Source organism: Megalobrama amblycephala, linkage group LG8, assembly GCF_018812025.1.
Source record: "Megalobrama amblycephala isolate DHTTF-2021 linkage group LG8, ASM1881202v1, whole genome shotgun sequence".
In the NCBI taxonomy this organism is placed as follows: domain Eukaryota; kingdom Metazoa; phylum Chordata; class Actinopteri; order Cypriniformes; family Xenocyprididae; genus Megalobrama; species Megalobrama amblycephala.
In genome coordinates this window covers 6,986,485-7,002,421 of record NC_063051.1, presented here as the reverse complement: position 1 = coordinate 7,002,421, position 15,937 = coordinate 6,986,485, and the positions used below count along the sequence as shown (strand labels likewise).

Sequence of the window (15,937 nt, the reverse complement as noted above, 5' to 3'; positions counted from 1 at the left end):
GGTCCTAATGGCACACTTCATGTGCACTTGTGCTCTTACAATGGCCACCGAGCGGCATTACATCACAAAAGTATGGACTAGGAGGAAGATTGCAAGGGTTTAGTGTTCCATTTGGGACAGGGCTGATGACTCACTCAAAATCACTTGACGCATGTTACCTCCAGAAAGAATCACTAAAAGTCCCTATCACTCCTGCACAACTTTTGAATCTACAGCACGAAAAGTGTAGTCCAATTCCCAAATGAAGAAATGAATCAAAAACGTACCTATAGAAGATTGTTTCCACCATGGAATTAAAAAAAAAAGTTAATTGCAACTTTTTATCTCACAATTCTTACTTTCTCCTCACAATTGTGAGTTATATCTCACAATTGTGTCTTTATAACTTGCAATTGTGAGTTATAAAGTCAGAATTGTGAGATATAAACTCGCAATTAGCTACCTTTAGAAAAAAAAAAAAAATATATATATATATATCCATGGCGGAAGCAAGTTTCCATACATACCAGTGTGGTCTGATTTCCAAACGAAGGACTATATGATAAGCCGGTTCCTTTTAGTAAATCAAAAACATGCGGCATACTATGGAGCGCAACCAGTTGTAGTCGAACAAATGACTCTAATGAGTCGATTCTTTTTGGTGAATCAAACGCATAAAGCTAACGTCTAACTTTGAGACCTGATTTAAATCGCTGTACAGACTGGTTGTTCATATGACATGCTAATATCTAGGCTAGTTGAAGCCAATTATTGGATTGCATTTATGCTGTCTCTAAAGGTTAAGAAAACATCCTAGTGTGACTCGCAGAGACATCATTACGTGCCTCACTCTCACTCACTCTGTCTGTCTGTTTAGTAACAGCTCCACTAACAAGCAGGCTTTGTGTAGATTCAGGTCACAAAGACTATAGTGCATCTCCCTGATTATTGCACTCTGATGTGACCATGCTCTGGGACTGAAGGTCATTACCTCTACTGGAGATTTTCTCATTGGCCCAATTATCTCATTTTGAAACTAAAGTGGGCTCTTATGTCCCTGAAATGCATTCTGGGTCACTGTATAGAGTGTCTGCTCTCCATTGCCTGTGGGCAATTTAACCACCCACCAGGTTGTATGAAATAAAATGAGAAAGCTCATGGATTTTACACAGTGTCAAATCATTTGTGTTGCAACACAGTTCCCATATGTTGCACATGCTTGTGCACAGACAAGGAACAGAGTAATTATAATTGCCCATGTATTGAATCAATCAAAGTTACTCAGTTAAACTTTGGAAATTACCTGGTCATGCACCATTTGTGCTACAGATATGAATGAGGCATTACATTATATGGTTTGTTAAGAAGACCTGCATGTATTATTACTTAATTTTTTGCCTTTCCGACAAGTGAAAAATACCATAGACTGAGACATATTGATCACAGTGTCTTGGGGAAGGGCTCTTTAGACTTAGAAGAGTAACAACCGTCCTAGCAACCACCCAGAACATCTTAGCAAACACGTTAGCAACTGCATAGCAATGTCCTAACAACCATCGCATTGTGTCTGTGAGTTTTGTATGGGCATGCACCAATGACATTTTCTTAGGGTACTTACTTTTTTTGTAAGGTTCAAATGATTGCTGATTGAGTCTGCTGGAGATAAGGCCCATGCTGGTGCTTCAAGGGAGTCGTTCACTTGCTATTTATAGTGAGGTGGGAAATCAGTCGGGCTGAATCCAAGGTGAAACCTTGCTGGCATCCCTTATGTGTCAGTCCTCACTGATGCCTTCTGCCACAGTAAAAAGATGCATAAATATCTAAGGGCAAAATATATCCAGAATTTTTTGAAGGATTGGCAGGTAAGGTCAAGTGCACACTAAAGCAGAAGGGTTTTAATCAGCTGCATTTGAAATCACATACTGTACTGCTATATTGTAGGCAAAAAACAGTATGTGACAAAAGTATGTCCGAATTTACAGTATTCATAAAAGAGTAGGCAAAAAGTACCCGGATGACCTACTACTTCCGGCGAGATTCTGAAGTGTGCATACAGTGGACACTTTACTATCCCATGAGGCCACGGGAAAGGATTTATGAATGGTAGGTCTTACACTGGTAGGTCACATGACATTGACAACCTGGCAAATGTAGTACATCTCGATTACATTCATACTATACATCTTCATACTACATACAACATACTTATTTTAGCACTTGCAAAGTAAGTACTTATTCAAAATAAGTGGCTACTCAAGAGAGTATGCAATTTCGTGCGATCAGACCTCACTAAGCGAATGCTGAACGCAGTTGGTGTAATAGTGGTGTATTAGAGGTAAAAAATTATACAAATAATATTCAGTTTCTCACACAAACCGATCGTTTCGTGTCTTAGGACATCAATGTGTCGTCACGAGCCGCAGGGTTTAATTTGGATTTGTCTATGCATATTTTTTGACTCTTATAAATTGTGTTACCATTCACTCGCATTATAAGACTGACAGACGGCAACGGTTCGAGTTAAAAATCATCATTTGTGTTCTACTGAAGAAGTCACCTACATCTTGGATGCCCTGGGGGTAAGCAGATAAACATCAAATTTTCATTTTTGGATGAACTATCCCTTTAAGATATTTTTGATGAAATCTGACTCCTCCATAGACAGCAATTTAACACAACTTTCAAGGCCCAGAAAGGTAGTAAAGACATTGTTAAAATTGGCCATGTGACTACAGTGGTTTAACCTTAATTTTATGAAGCGACGAGAATACTTCAGTCAGGACCACTTAAGTCAAAAATTACAAGAGACAAAATTTAGTCAATTTTTTATTAGCATATTTTGCTAAAGTTACAATTTGGCAGTATGGCTCTGTTCTAAATTCCCTGTCTTTTTTTAATGAGCTCCATGAAAGCCAAGACTGGGAACAGCAGCAGCTTCTGGGGACAACCTCCCATTTTTTAACTGGGAGAGCAGCAGAAAATCCCCCTATTGAGAACAGAGCATGCATCAATGACTCTGATTAAGTTATACACAAGTTTAAGGAGGAGCTGGGGAGGAGGTGGGTTGCAAGCAGCGTGCAGTGGAAGCAGCCAAGCAAGCAGAGAGACGGAAGCTGCGTTTAAGTAATGTGCCTTATTTTAGAGTTGCCTGCAATGGAGTCCATAGAAATCGGATCAGCTGATATGGGTGGGGTTGGAATTTGCGAATCAGCTGATAGCAGAGCTTGACTACGAGGCCTGCCTGAACTCACGCAGAATGCTTGATTTTTTGTGCTCAAAAACTAAACAAAAATAACGACTTTATTCAACAATTTCTTCTCTTCCCTGTCATTCTCCTACGCTGTTTACGTTGTAAGCACAGTGGAGTGCTTCCGGGTTCTACATCAGAACGGCGACTCATTATTGGCCAGCTCCTGCGTCAGCATCACACACATACGTCATGCTGCTCATGTGATCAGCGTTGGCCAATACTGAGTCGGCGTTCTGACATAGAACCTGGAAGCGCTGCACTGTGTTTGCAACATAAACAGAAAAAATTGTTGAATAAAGATATTTTTGTTTGGATTATTTTAACAATGTCTTTAATACCTTTCTTGGACTTGAAAGTAATTAAATTGCTGTCTATGGAGGAGCCAGAGAGCTCTTGGATTTCGTCAAAAATATCTTCATTTGTGTTTCGAAGATGAACAAAGGTCTTACAGGTTTGGAATGACTCAAGGGTAAGTAATTTATTTTCATCATTTTCATTTTTGGGTGAACTAACCCTTTAATACTAAGCTCTTGAACGACTCAGTTTTCCCACACATCCTTCTATTTATTTCTCTAGTCTCCTCTCCACCGCATGTGTTTATTGCTTTGTTTTCCTAGAGCTGCTATCGGCTGCAAACTCCATCTTACAGGCACCTATTGATCTGGATCTTACTATGATTAGAAATCTGGACCAGGCTGCCTACACACAGCTCCAAAATTACCTGTGTGTGTGGGAGCACAGAGGAGGTGGCAGACTGCCAAAGAGATACACAAAAACTCACAGATTGTGAAAGAATATTATGTGTATATTGTTGGTTGGATGGTCGGTTTATCTGTCAGTTCTCTCATGGATCCTCAACACACCTCTATCTACATAATGTCACAAGCAAACAGTAAAAATACACATGCTTGAAAATGAACAAATGCGGAGGATGCTGTAGGGCAGATATCTCTGCGGGATTCAGCTGAGAATAAAATCCTGGATTTGTTCTCTCTCTTGGCAAAACTGAAACCCGGGGTGCTATTTTTCCTGAGCCAGCAGCACAACTGGACAATGGTGCACACATTTGAGTAGACTTTGTAAATGTTAATTGTGACATGCATTACCTTTGTTCTTTTTCTGGTGTGTTGGTTTTAAATTTACCCAGAACTGAACAAACCTAGTAATTATGCTTCAATTAGGCTGGCAGTAAAGCTTGCTAATTGGTGCCACAACATGAGCAGAGATTTCATTGCCGGAGGCTCTTTTGCATGTATTTAACAGACAAAGAGACAGTGAGCAGCAAATTCTTTCTCACACAGGGTCTCCAGTTTTAATGGAAAATGTGTGTTGCACATGCAGCGACTCCTGGTTGTGGCAACTGCAATGCCATTAATAATGGGTTTCTGTGTGCGGTAGTTAAGAGCCTCTTAGCTATTGCTCGATGGACCACGAGTAGTTGGTGAGAACATAATTATACATCAGAGTGAGTTGTTTCCTCATGGGTTAAAAAATGTGTTAGTGACTATGAGAGTGAGCTATAAATGGTTCTTGTGTTTGAAAACATTCACATTGTAATGAGAGAAGTGTGAGCACCAATTATTTCTAGCATCTGGGGTTTATGTAAATACATTTGAATGGATTCAGGAACAAATAATCAATTTTTTTTTTTTTTTTTTTAATAGATAAATTCATTATAATGGTTGTCCACACCCTTGAAAATCTTTGTATATTTGCATTCATGTTGGTTTCATACTTTAAAAGCAAAAGTGTGCAATTTTCTACATCTTGATTTAACGAAAAGGTCAAATGGTGTGACTGTCAAGAAAACACTACTCAAAAACTTTCCTTGAATATTAATTTATTCAGATACTACACCTTGAATACAGAATGTACACTTAACCAAATCATTGTTTTCAAAAAAAAAAAAAGTTTTCTGATGTTTTTTAATGCATTTGACCGAACATGTTAATTCATAAAATAGGTCAAAATATAATGTTTTATTAATTTATTTATTTTCATAAAACTTCATCTTAACCTTGAAACAGAGTTTTGGGGGTCTATAGTTTTCCTGTCATGACAACAAAATGGCTTCCTGCATGTTGGCCAGACTGACTACTTCAAAACAAAATTGCTTAATTTTTTTGAGTTTTAGTGACTTTAAGCCCCACAAACAATATATGATAAACAGCCTATATGAAATTGTTATGAACATTTTATGAACATCATTTTTAAATGTATTAAGGACTTAATAGAAAAAGTTCCCTATATAGGGATCGTGTATTTTCAGCTGTGACTGGTCACCAAGTTAATTTTTATTCCGATTTTAATAATCTGTAAGCTTTTTAACTTAAAAAATAATGCAATGTGACAAATGCATTTTCAAAAGTACAAATATCCCACGTAATTAATGTAAGATGTACAAACATAAAAATTTTAGTATTTAGTTTAGTATTTTTTAATAAAAGTAATCAATATATCCCCAGAACATTTATCAAAATAGTCAGCAGATAGGAAAATGTGTTCATTGTGTTGCCCGCGCGCGGTGAGACAGTGAGGAGTGATGATCACGTGACTCGGTCGTTCGTACTGTAGCCTCGGCTTGTTTCTTTGAAAGAGGAAACGTACCGCATTCATTCCTCACTGGCATCTCTGAGTGGACAGAGCTCAAACATATTTTGTTTATTTGCACTGCAGTTCACTAACAAACCTAGGCATCCGTTCATTTTTTTCTCTCAAACCTTACAATTTCGCTATTTTAGTACTATTTCGAACAACAGCCATTAGGTACACCAACCAACCTTGCCTCGAAGACTACACCTGTCCCAGCATCATCTGAGTAGGATTCCACATAACTGCTGGTAAGCCGTATCACTTTATGATGCTTTATGCATATTTTCTGCAATGATGTTAAAGTTGCATGTGTTATCCTTAAGATAGGAGCAGTTGACGCTGGAGCAGTTGAATTTATATTAGCTATGTGTTTTATGTTATGTGAATGAACTGTTGTGCAAGTCATTAACCTGTCCGGTTACTTAGACTAAATGTTTAAATGCTTCCCCAAATTTTTCCATGACAAGTTTTTTATTCGGAGCTTTATTTTGTCTTTCCTTATAATTTAACTCGGACACTCGGTTGGTGCTGAAGCAAAGCTTCATTTTTAGGTGTGTGAAGTAGAATATTTGAGAAGCTAGCTTGCTATTAAAAATGAACCATGCTGCTTTTTTGTGGACAGAGATGAGAGGAATTTTGGGATAAACGCTCAAAGGAAACTTGCTGTTTTGAGCCTGCCATTGTGATTCAGTCAAGTGTTCAGCATCTCTGCTTTATTATAAGGGCTCAAACTGTGATGATGACGCTTTTCCCATTGTGTTAAAGGAACAGTATTGATCATTTTCTCACACTCATGTTGTTCCAGACCTATCTTTATTTCGTGGACCACACAATTAGATGTTTTGCAAAATGTCTGAACCGCTTTTTCCACCATATAATAAAAGTGATTTGTGCTGTTAAGCTCCAAAAAGGACACAAAAAGCTCTAAAAGCCCCATAGTATGATTGGCACTACATGATTTGACATCAGTGTCATTGTTTTGAATTGAACTCAAGCACAAATGAGGAAGAAAAAAATGAAAACAATGAGGAAGAAGATTTTCAGCCAATATCCTAAATTTTATGCTTCATTCTCAGACAAAGCAATGGAAATTCAGAAAGCTTGAAATATAGTGCAGTATAGACTACTTTTGTGGTGCTTTTTGTCATTTTTGGAGCCTGTCCCTTTCACTTGTTGTTTGGATAAGAGCAGCTCGAAGCTTGCTTTGTGTTTAACAGAATGGAATGAGAGACATTTAAAATTTTGTTGATTAGAAATCATTATTTTACAGCGTAAACCAGTTCATATTCATTGCATTTTTGGGCATATTCAGTATTAACTGCTGTTAACATAATTAATACCTGTTCACATAACATTTCAAAAATCCAATATAAACATATGTCAATGAACTGTTATGGTCACTAGCTTCTCTCTAACTGTATTTAACATTTTATAAAGTGTAACTATAAGAAGTTACCAAATCTTACTTGAGCCTGTAGTGAGATGTATGTTTGGAGTTTGTCCAATGCCCTGGGTCTTCCACCCCTTTATCGCCCGTGTTCACCCTCCTTTCTGTCCCCTCTGCGTCTCTTATCTGCTTCCCCCATTCCTCTCTCTCTCCCTTGCTCTCTCACCTTCTCCTTCTCCTCGATCACACTCTTTCATCCTCTATTCCTCCTCATCTCTCCCTCCTGTTTCTTTCCTTGCGCTCTTTCTCTAACACTCCGCCTGTGGCTAACATTATTCTGCGGTCCGTCTGTTTAAAGTGGTGGACAGCTGTTGAGATGCCACAGAGGGCAAGAGTTCCTGCAGCTATTTGCTGATTGTTGGCTTTTTCCCCATCTCACAAGTCTAATGACCCCGCAGCGCTTTCCACTACAGAAAAATAACACTATTAGATTAGTCAGAGCGAGAGGAGGAGTATTGACTGTTCAGTGTAGCTGCTGGCCAAGGCTAAAAGTTCAATGCTGTTGTAGGTTTTAGGCTTGGTTATAGATGAGAAATAAATGGGTGAAAGGGCAAAGACAGATGAGCTGAATGGTAATTGAGCAGAATCTATGAGGAAGGGATAATGTGTGTCCTTTTAAAAACGTAGTTTCTGTGAGTGAACCTGAATGCTGTCTACTCAAAATCAGCCACATGCAATTAAAATACTGTCCATTTTTTTTTCAATGTGATGTCAGTGTGAATTCATCAATCTATTTTGACATCAATCAATTTACATCAATGTGCTTTAGTTACTTTGCATAAAGCAAAATAATCAATGGTTTACTGAAGTATTACACAAAAAGTGCACGTATTTATTTTTTATTTAACAAATGTGTATGTATGTACATATATATGATAAAAATAAAAATAAAATAATGCCACAGTTTGCATCAGTTAATTTTAGTCATGACAACTTCAAATGAAATTGTGTTCAACCAACAAACTATACTGAGTTAGAAGAACTTAATTTGTAATAAAATTTAAATTTAAGTTGATTACTCAAAAAAAAGTAGCTATGGGGACATTTAAAAAAATCTTATTTTTTAATGTATTTTTATATTCTAAAATTGAGTCTTGGTCAAAGGGAAATTATGAAATGTAAGTATACAAGGCATTGTAGGAGTAGCAAAAATAAATTATGAAGACATGAGAAAAAGATGGATTTAATATAAATAAAAGGTTGAAATTGGTTAGTTTTGAAAAAAAAAAAAAAAAGAACCCCCCCCCAAAAAAACACTCACACATCTAATGCTGAGGTGCACTGGATTAAATATGCTTGCAAAAAATGCTAATAGTTTGGGACAAGAACACATTTATGTGTTGAGGGCATCAGGCAGCAAGTATTTTCAGCAAGGGCAATCAAGGCCAAGGATGTAGAGCAGGCTTTCTCAACCCTGGTCCTCGAGGGCCACTGTCCTGCAGAGTTTAGCTCCAACCCTAATCAAACACACCTGAACAAGCTAATTAAGCTGTTCAGGATAACTAGAAAGCTACAGGTAGGTGAGTTTGATCAAGGTTGGAGCTAAACTCTGCAGGACAGTGGCCCTCGAGGACCAGGGTTGAGAACCCCTGATGTAGAGTGTACTCTCTGTGGAGAGAGTGATTGGAAGAAGGAGAGTGAATGTTTCCTGCAGGCCCAAGACACAACATTTATACCTTTTGTGATCAGAACCACTTCTGTAGGACTGAGATGTTCTTTCAATTCTGTGTTGTTGCAAAATCCCACCCGATGTACTTCTTATAGCACCATCTTAATAGCGTTTTCACAGAACATTGCTGTTGGACCTTGTGAAATGACTCTGTGGGATACATTTATTACAGCAACAACAACAACAGCTTCTATAGATTTGCATTTCCTAAAGGAAATATCAGTGGCAGAAAAACAATGGTGTTAAAGTCCCCCTGTGGTGAAAATCAAGTTTTTAATGTTGTTTTTGTCTATGTGGTGTTTTTAATATGCTTTAAGACAAACCATGTGACGTCACAAACTACCTTGTAGCCAGTGCTGGCAGGCTTTAGCATATCATTAACCATGACGGTGCTGAAGCAGGGGAGTCTCAAGAGAATATATCCCAGTATATTTTTCTGTTGATATGAAAAATCGGGTAGATTTAGCAATATGGCGGGTGTATGATGTATTTTACGATGTTATGATGAACTATATGTTTCTCCACTGACGTTTTGAGTTGTTCAAAGAGTTTCTAAGGATGCTGATTTTTAGAAGGCAGTTGTCTGACTCTGAGATGGCTAACGGGAACATGATTTGTAACATTAGCAACACATTATTAGCAGCTGTTGATAATGTAGTCAAGCAGAAGGCTAATCAGATTAATTACCGTCATGTGACCGACGTTGTTCAGAGCGATACCATTGTGCAGCGTTTACCTCAGTAAGTTGACCGAGTGGATCTCTGAGCTGGTGCAAGTGAGTGGAGGCGGGGCTAATTAGCATATTCATAGATCCACGTATACTAAACGAAGCAAGGGTGTAGAGTTACATTCAAGCTATTTTAAGTTTTTTTTCACAAGAAAAAATGTTTAAATATGTTACTTTGGTGATCAAATAACCCTTTTCCACCAGCACGAACCAGGTGCTAGTTCAGAGCTAGTGCTAGTGCCAGAGTTTGTTAAACTGACGAGCCTTCTAAGAACCGGTTTGCCTTTCCATGGGATAGAGAGCCAGCACAGAGGTCTTACGTCACTGTATACAGTGGGTATGGAAAGTATTCAGACCCCCTTACATTTTTCACTCTTTGTTATATTTCAGCCATTTGCTAAAATCATTTAAGTTCATTTTTTTCCCTCATTAATGTACACACAGCACCCCCATATTGACAGAAAAACACAGAATTGTTGACATTTTTGCAGATTTATTAAAAAAAGAAAAACTGAAATATCACATGGTCCTAAGTATTCAGACCCTTTGCTGTGACACTCATATATTTAACTCAGGTGCTGTCCATTTCTTCTGATCATCCTTGAGATGGTTCTACACCTTCATTTGAGTCCAGCTGTGTTTGATTATACTGATTGGACTTGATTAGGAAAGCCACACACCTGTCTATATAAGGCCTTACAGCTCACAGTGCATGTCAGAGCAAATGAGAATCATGAGGTCAAAGGAACTGCCTGAAGAGCTCAGAGACAGAATTGTGGCAAGGCACAGATCTGGCCAAGGTTACAAAAAAATTTCTGCTGCACTTAAGGTTCCTAAGAGCACAGTGGCCTCCATAATCCTTAAATGGAAGATGTTTGGGACGACCAGAACTCTTCCTAGAGCTGGTCATCTGGCCAGACTGAGCTATCGGGGGAGAAAAGCCTTGGTGATAAAGGTAAAGAAGAACCTAAAGATCACTGTGGCTGTGCTCCAGAGATGCAGTCGGGAGATGGGAGAAAGTTGTAGAAAGTCAACCATCACTGCAGCCCTCCACCAGTCGGGGCTTTATGGCAGAGTGGCCCGACGGAAGCCTCTCCTCAGTGCAAGACACATGAAAGCCCACATGGAGTTTGCTAAAAAACACCTGAAGGACTCCAAGATGGTGAGAAATAAGATTCTCTGGTCTGATGAGACCAAGATAGAACTTTTTGGCCTTAATCCTAAGCGGTATGTGTGGAGAAAACCAGGCACTGCTCATCACCTGTCCAATACAGTCCCAACAGTGAAGCATGATGGTGGCAGCATCATGCTGTGGGGGTGTTTTTCAGCTGCAGGGACAGGACGACTGGTTGCATTCGAGGGAAAGATGAATGCGGCCAAGTACAGGGATATTCTGGATGAAAACCTTCTCCAGAGTGCTCAGGACCTCAGACTGGGCCGAAGGTTTACCTTCCAACAAGACAATGACCCTAAGCACACAGCTAAAATAATGAAGGAGTGGCTTCCCAACAACTCTGTGACTGTTCTTGAATGGCCCAGCCAGAGCCCTGACTTAAACCCAATTGAGCATCTCTGGAGAGACCCAAAAATGCCTGTCCACCAACGTTTACCATCCAACCTGACAGAACTGGAGAGAATCTGCAAGGAGGAATGGCAGAGGATCCCCAAATCCATGTGTGAAAAACTTGTTGCATCTTTCCCCAAAAGACTCATGGCTGTATTAGATCAAAAGGGTGCTTCTACTAAATACTGAGCAAAGGGTCTGAATACTTAGGACCATGTGATATTTCAGTTTTTTTTTTTTAATTAATCTGCAAAAATGTCAACAATTCTGTGTTTTTCTGTCAATATGGGGTGCTGTGTGTACATTAATGAGGAAAAAAATATGAACTTAAATGATTTTAGCAAATGACTGCAATATAACAAAGAGTGAAAAATTTAATGGGGTCTGAATACTTTCTGTACCCACTGTAGATCTCATATTTCACAGCAAAGCTAGCGTGGCAGTGCCAAACACAAAACACCAAGCTTGTTTGAGATGCATCGACTTCTCGCAGAGTGATCAGCGCATGACATCAAATCACCGTGAGAACGATCCAAAAGGTCAAGAAGTCGTATGCTCTACAAACGCTCCCGTGGACCCGCGGCACTCCGATGTCACCCGCTGATTGGTCTGCCCTGTTCCGATGCATCTCGAACAAGCCTTTCATCAACAATGGGGGACGTGTCGCTACTACTGATGCTCATGGCTTTGCGAACCTACATCGGCCTCCAAACGTGGCTCGCCGTAATTTGTATATAGGCTGAGATTACAATCGAGATGATATTAGCCTGATTAGCTGCTATTTCAAAAATGGTGGTCACAAGTTACTTGTTGGTCACGGTAATCCCGCCCCCAGCCCCTGACGCAAGTGGTTCTTACTTCTAGAATAAGTAATGTTTTGGTGCTACACACGAACCACTTTTCCTGGTTCGGAGCTGGTGCTTTGGGTGTCGAAAGACAAAGAACTGATTTGAAACTAGGCTCTGGCTCGAACCAGCACTCAAACTGCCTTGGTGGAAAAGGGGTAAAAGATGAGTTTTAACCAATAAAATTATTGACTACCAGGGAAGTTTTTGGGCAACTTATTAAATGCTGCGTCATGCTGCTTTACTGCTGTCTTGACGCTCAACATGTCCTGATTTCTCTCCAGATAAGGACGTTTATCGAGGGTAACCTAGATGGAAGACAAAACCTATCACAATTCAGTATGCAAATAGATGCAAGAATTAGGACCAATCACAATTCAGTATGCAAATAAATACAAGAAAGAAGACTTTGGCTGCATCTGAAACATACTGTTTTCACCTACTATATTGTATGAAAGTATGCAGTTTTGTATGCGGCCAAATTGTAATTTAGTATGCAAATATTTCAGAGACACTGTTAATTAATTATAAATAAAATTTATTTTTCTTGCAGGATTAACATTTGTATTGTTTTGAAAACTAAATGTCCCCAACACTTGGCCAAAGTGTGTCTAAATAGGAGTTTGAATATAACAAAAAGAGGAAACAAAACTAGATGCTGTCTGAATATAACAAGAGAGATAGACAGTTGTCTGATTTTTTATATATATATATATATATATGTACATATATTTTTAACTTCATGACCCTAGCAACAAACTCAATACAAATTTTCTTTTACCTAGTAACAGAGAATTTTACATAAGAAGAACCAATCATATGAGAGAAAATAATGTAATGAATCATGCCACCTTTGCCATACACTTATTCTATAAAAACTGTTGTACTCTCTTCTGAAATTAGTCTTAGATCCTCCCAGCTGTGATTAAAGCATATTCAATGTCGTTGTCTGGAGTCTGTCTGGTTACAGCTGTGCAGCAGGTTAGTGGAACACTAGAGACCTTATTCCCAAGTGATAGTGTTCATAAGGGGATTATTTGTCTGCCCAATAATCAATAAGCAGAAGCAGTTTTTAATCACTGTCAAATTGTGGCACAATGACATAATGACTAAAAAGACCTTAGACTACAACAATAAAAATGTGCATTTTGAATATTTCAATGATATTAATAACTTAGCTTATGATATAGCATTTCAAGCATTTCTAGCACAAATGTAATAAATTATAAACATCTTTTTTATTTACCATTTTTTTTAGTTAAAGGTGCTCTATATAAGCTAGTGACAGCTAGTGGTTGAAATGGGTACTGCAGTCCAAATTCAAAATATTGTTTGCCCCGCCCCCTCCTCCTCAGACTCGAAGCTCTCGCGAGTTGCCAGTTTGAAGACATGCAACAGGAGCGACATTTGACAATGGAAGGCGAAGAGACTTACACACTGTAAGATAATTAGTTGATTTATTGATTCATGATGAGTTGATTTCGTGTTTTAATATGCTCCCGTTCATAGACATTTTTAGATAGATGCTGACTTTTTAGGTCGGGTAGAATCTGCAATCTCTGACTCAGTTTGTTCGCTGGCTTCCATGGCTGCAATTCGCTGCATGTGTTTTCTGCCAACTGGCAACCCGGGGTGGCAAAATACTATTGGGTAAATTGGCAGAATGTGGTCTTGCACAGACCAAAACAAAAACAGAAATTCCGACACTTCAAAGTAAAATAAATGGCTATGGTTTTAAGAGAAACAAATTTGTGAACTGAGCATGTTTAATAAATATCTGCAAACATATTATGGTATTTTTATGCTTTAGTACAGTCAAAAACTTACATAGAGCACCTTTAACAGTTTTTACATGTTTTTCTTTAGAGAACCACTAGAATTTATCATCAGACTGATATTAAAAAAATATTATTGGTTAAATGTAATGTAGTGGGATTTTCAAACTTTAATTGTGGATATAAAAATTTGATGATAAAAATTAGATTTGATAAATTTTATAAAAAGCTGATTAAAAAAAAATCTCACTGGGATTTCGTATTAATAAAAACCATGTTTGAATGAAATGTGTTTGAGTGCGCTCCAGCTGATTTTTCTTTCGTACAGATAGAACAGTTGCTTTTATCTGGGGCAGTTGTGTCAGACCTTCTCTTCTGATTTCCAGGATCCTGGCCTGCCTTTCCAGCAGGGATTGCTTTGAATTCGTTGCTTTGGGATTCCCAGTGCCTCTGGAAATAAATCAAAGGAGTTTAAGTCTTGCGCCAGTAGGTCATGTTGTAATATTTTGTTGAATCACCTTAGACAAGTCAATTTGTTGGCCTTCAGGATGCAGTTGGTTTAATAAACATTTTTTTTAGACTGACAGATTCATCTCCTCTGAAAGATTGACTTGGAATTGCTTGGAATTCCTTTTCATTCCCATAGAAGTGGTTTAGATTGAGATTGATGCTCTTGCAGCTGTTTGAATTTGTCCATTTCATTAGATGATGTTTTGTTATTATGAGTAAGTTTTACTTTAAACAGGTGCAAACTTAAATTGAGATCCTAAGTGAAAGTGAAGTAACGTGAAGGCCAAGTATGGCAACCCATACCATCCAAGTGGGTGCACGCACATTAGGAGCAATGGGCAGCCATTCACTGAGGCGCCCTGGAAGTAATTGGGGGTTAGGTCCCTTGCTCAAGGGCACCTCAGGTATTTGAGAGTTAAACCTGCGGCCTTCGGGTTTAGAGAATCAAACCCGTGACCTTCAGGTTACAAGTCTGACTAACCATTAGCCAGTCAATGCCACAACACCCCACTAAGAAAAGTAAGATGACTGTGTTCACACAATCCTGCCCATTGTAAAGCTATCATAATATTATATATAAAAACATGACATATGGATACTTATTTGGATTAGTGTTATCAAAAGTACCGACTTTGATACCAAGTCGATACTGATGTTTTGAGCACTGTTGAGTGGATTTGTAAACACCTCTGATTGGCCGTTGTGTTCATGAGTTCATCAGATATGTCTGTGATTGGCTTCAATGAACAACGCTTCAAAAACGTGTAAATGGACATCATTGGCACTGTTCACCAAGCGCAGCTTACACAGATAAACACGGGAGTGTTTGAAAACAGGTGTCTATCAGCGGACGGTCCACTGATAGACACCTGCTTTCAAATACTTCCGTTTGCTTTCAAACACTCCTATGCGTTGATCATTGTAGCCAATCACAGACATATATGTCGAGTGCGTGAACACAAAGGCCAATCATACACCTTTTCCACCAAGGCAGTTTGAGTGCTGGTTCGGAGCCAGAGCCTAGTTTCAAATCAGTTCTTTGTCTTTTGACACACAAAGCACCAGCTCCGAACCAGGAAAAGTGGTTCGTAAGTAGCACCAAAACATTCCTGGGCTAGAAGTAAGAATCGATTGCGTCAGGGGCTGGGGGCGGGGTTACCGTGACCAACAAGAAACTTGTAACCGCCATTTTTGAAATAGAAGCTAATAAAGCTAATAGCGGCTCTATTGTAATCTCTGTCTATATACAAATTACGGCGAGCCGTGTTTGGATGCCGATGTAGGTTTGCAAAGCCATGAGCATCAACAGTAGTGGAACATCCACGAGGCTTGTTCGAGATGCATCGGAGCAGCGCGGACCGATTCGTCGGGTGCTGCGGATCCGCGGGAGCTTTTGTAGAGCATACGACTCCTTGTGCTTTTGGATCGTTCTCGCGGAGCTTTGCTGTCATGCGCCGATCGCTATGTGAGAAGCCGATGCATCTCAAATATGCTGTGAAATATGAGACGTATACAGTGACGTAAGACCTGGCACTGTGCTGGCTCTCTAGCCCGTGGAAAGAAGGCTCGTCAGTTGAAC

General features: G+C 39.0%; 2 protein-coding genes across 2 annotated transcripts in view; one reads left to right on the top strand and one right to left on the bottom strand.

Moving 5' to 3' along the window:
- The window catches only part of sun2 (Sad1 and UNC84 domain containing 2), a 31,585-nt gene extending 24,020 nt beyond the window's left edge, over positions 1-7,565 (bottom strand). The window contains exons 1-2 of the mRNA XM_048198973.1: positions 7,288-7,565; positions 1,598-1,771 (exon numbers count right to left, since the gene is read on the bottom strand). Of these exons, the coding sequence (XP_048054930.1) occupies positions 1,598-1,652 (55 nt within the window). The 5' untranslated portion in view covers positions 1,653-1,771; positions 7,288-7,565. The remainder of the gene's footprint in view (positions 1-1,597; positions 1,772-7,287) is intronic.
- rap1gapb (RAP1 GTPase activating protein b) overlaps positions 5,771-15,937 on the top strand; it is a 94,360-nt gene continuing 84,193 nt past the window's right edge. The window contains exon 1 of the mRNA XM_048198969.1: positions 5,771-6,069. The gene's annotated coding sequence lies outside the window, so the exon portion shown is untranslated. The remainder of the gene's footprint in view (positions 6,070-15,937) is intronic.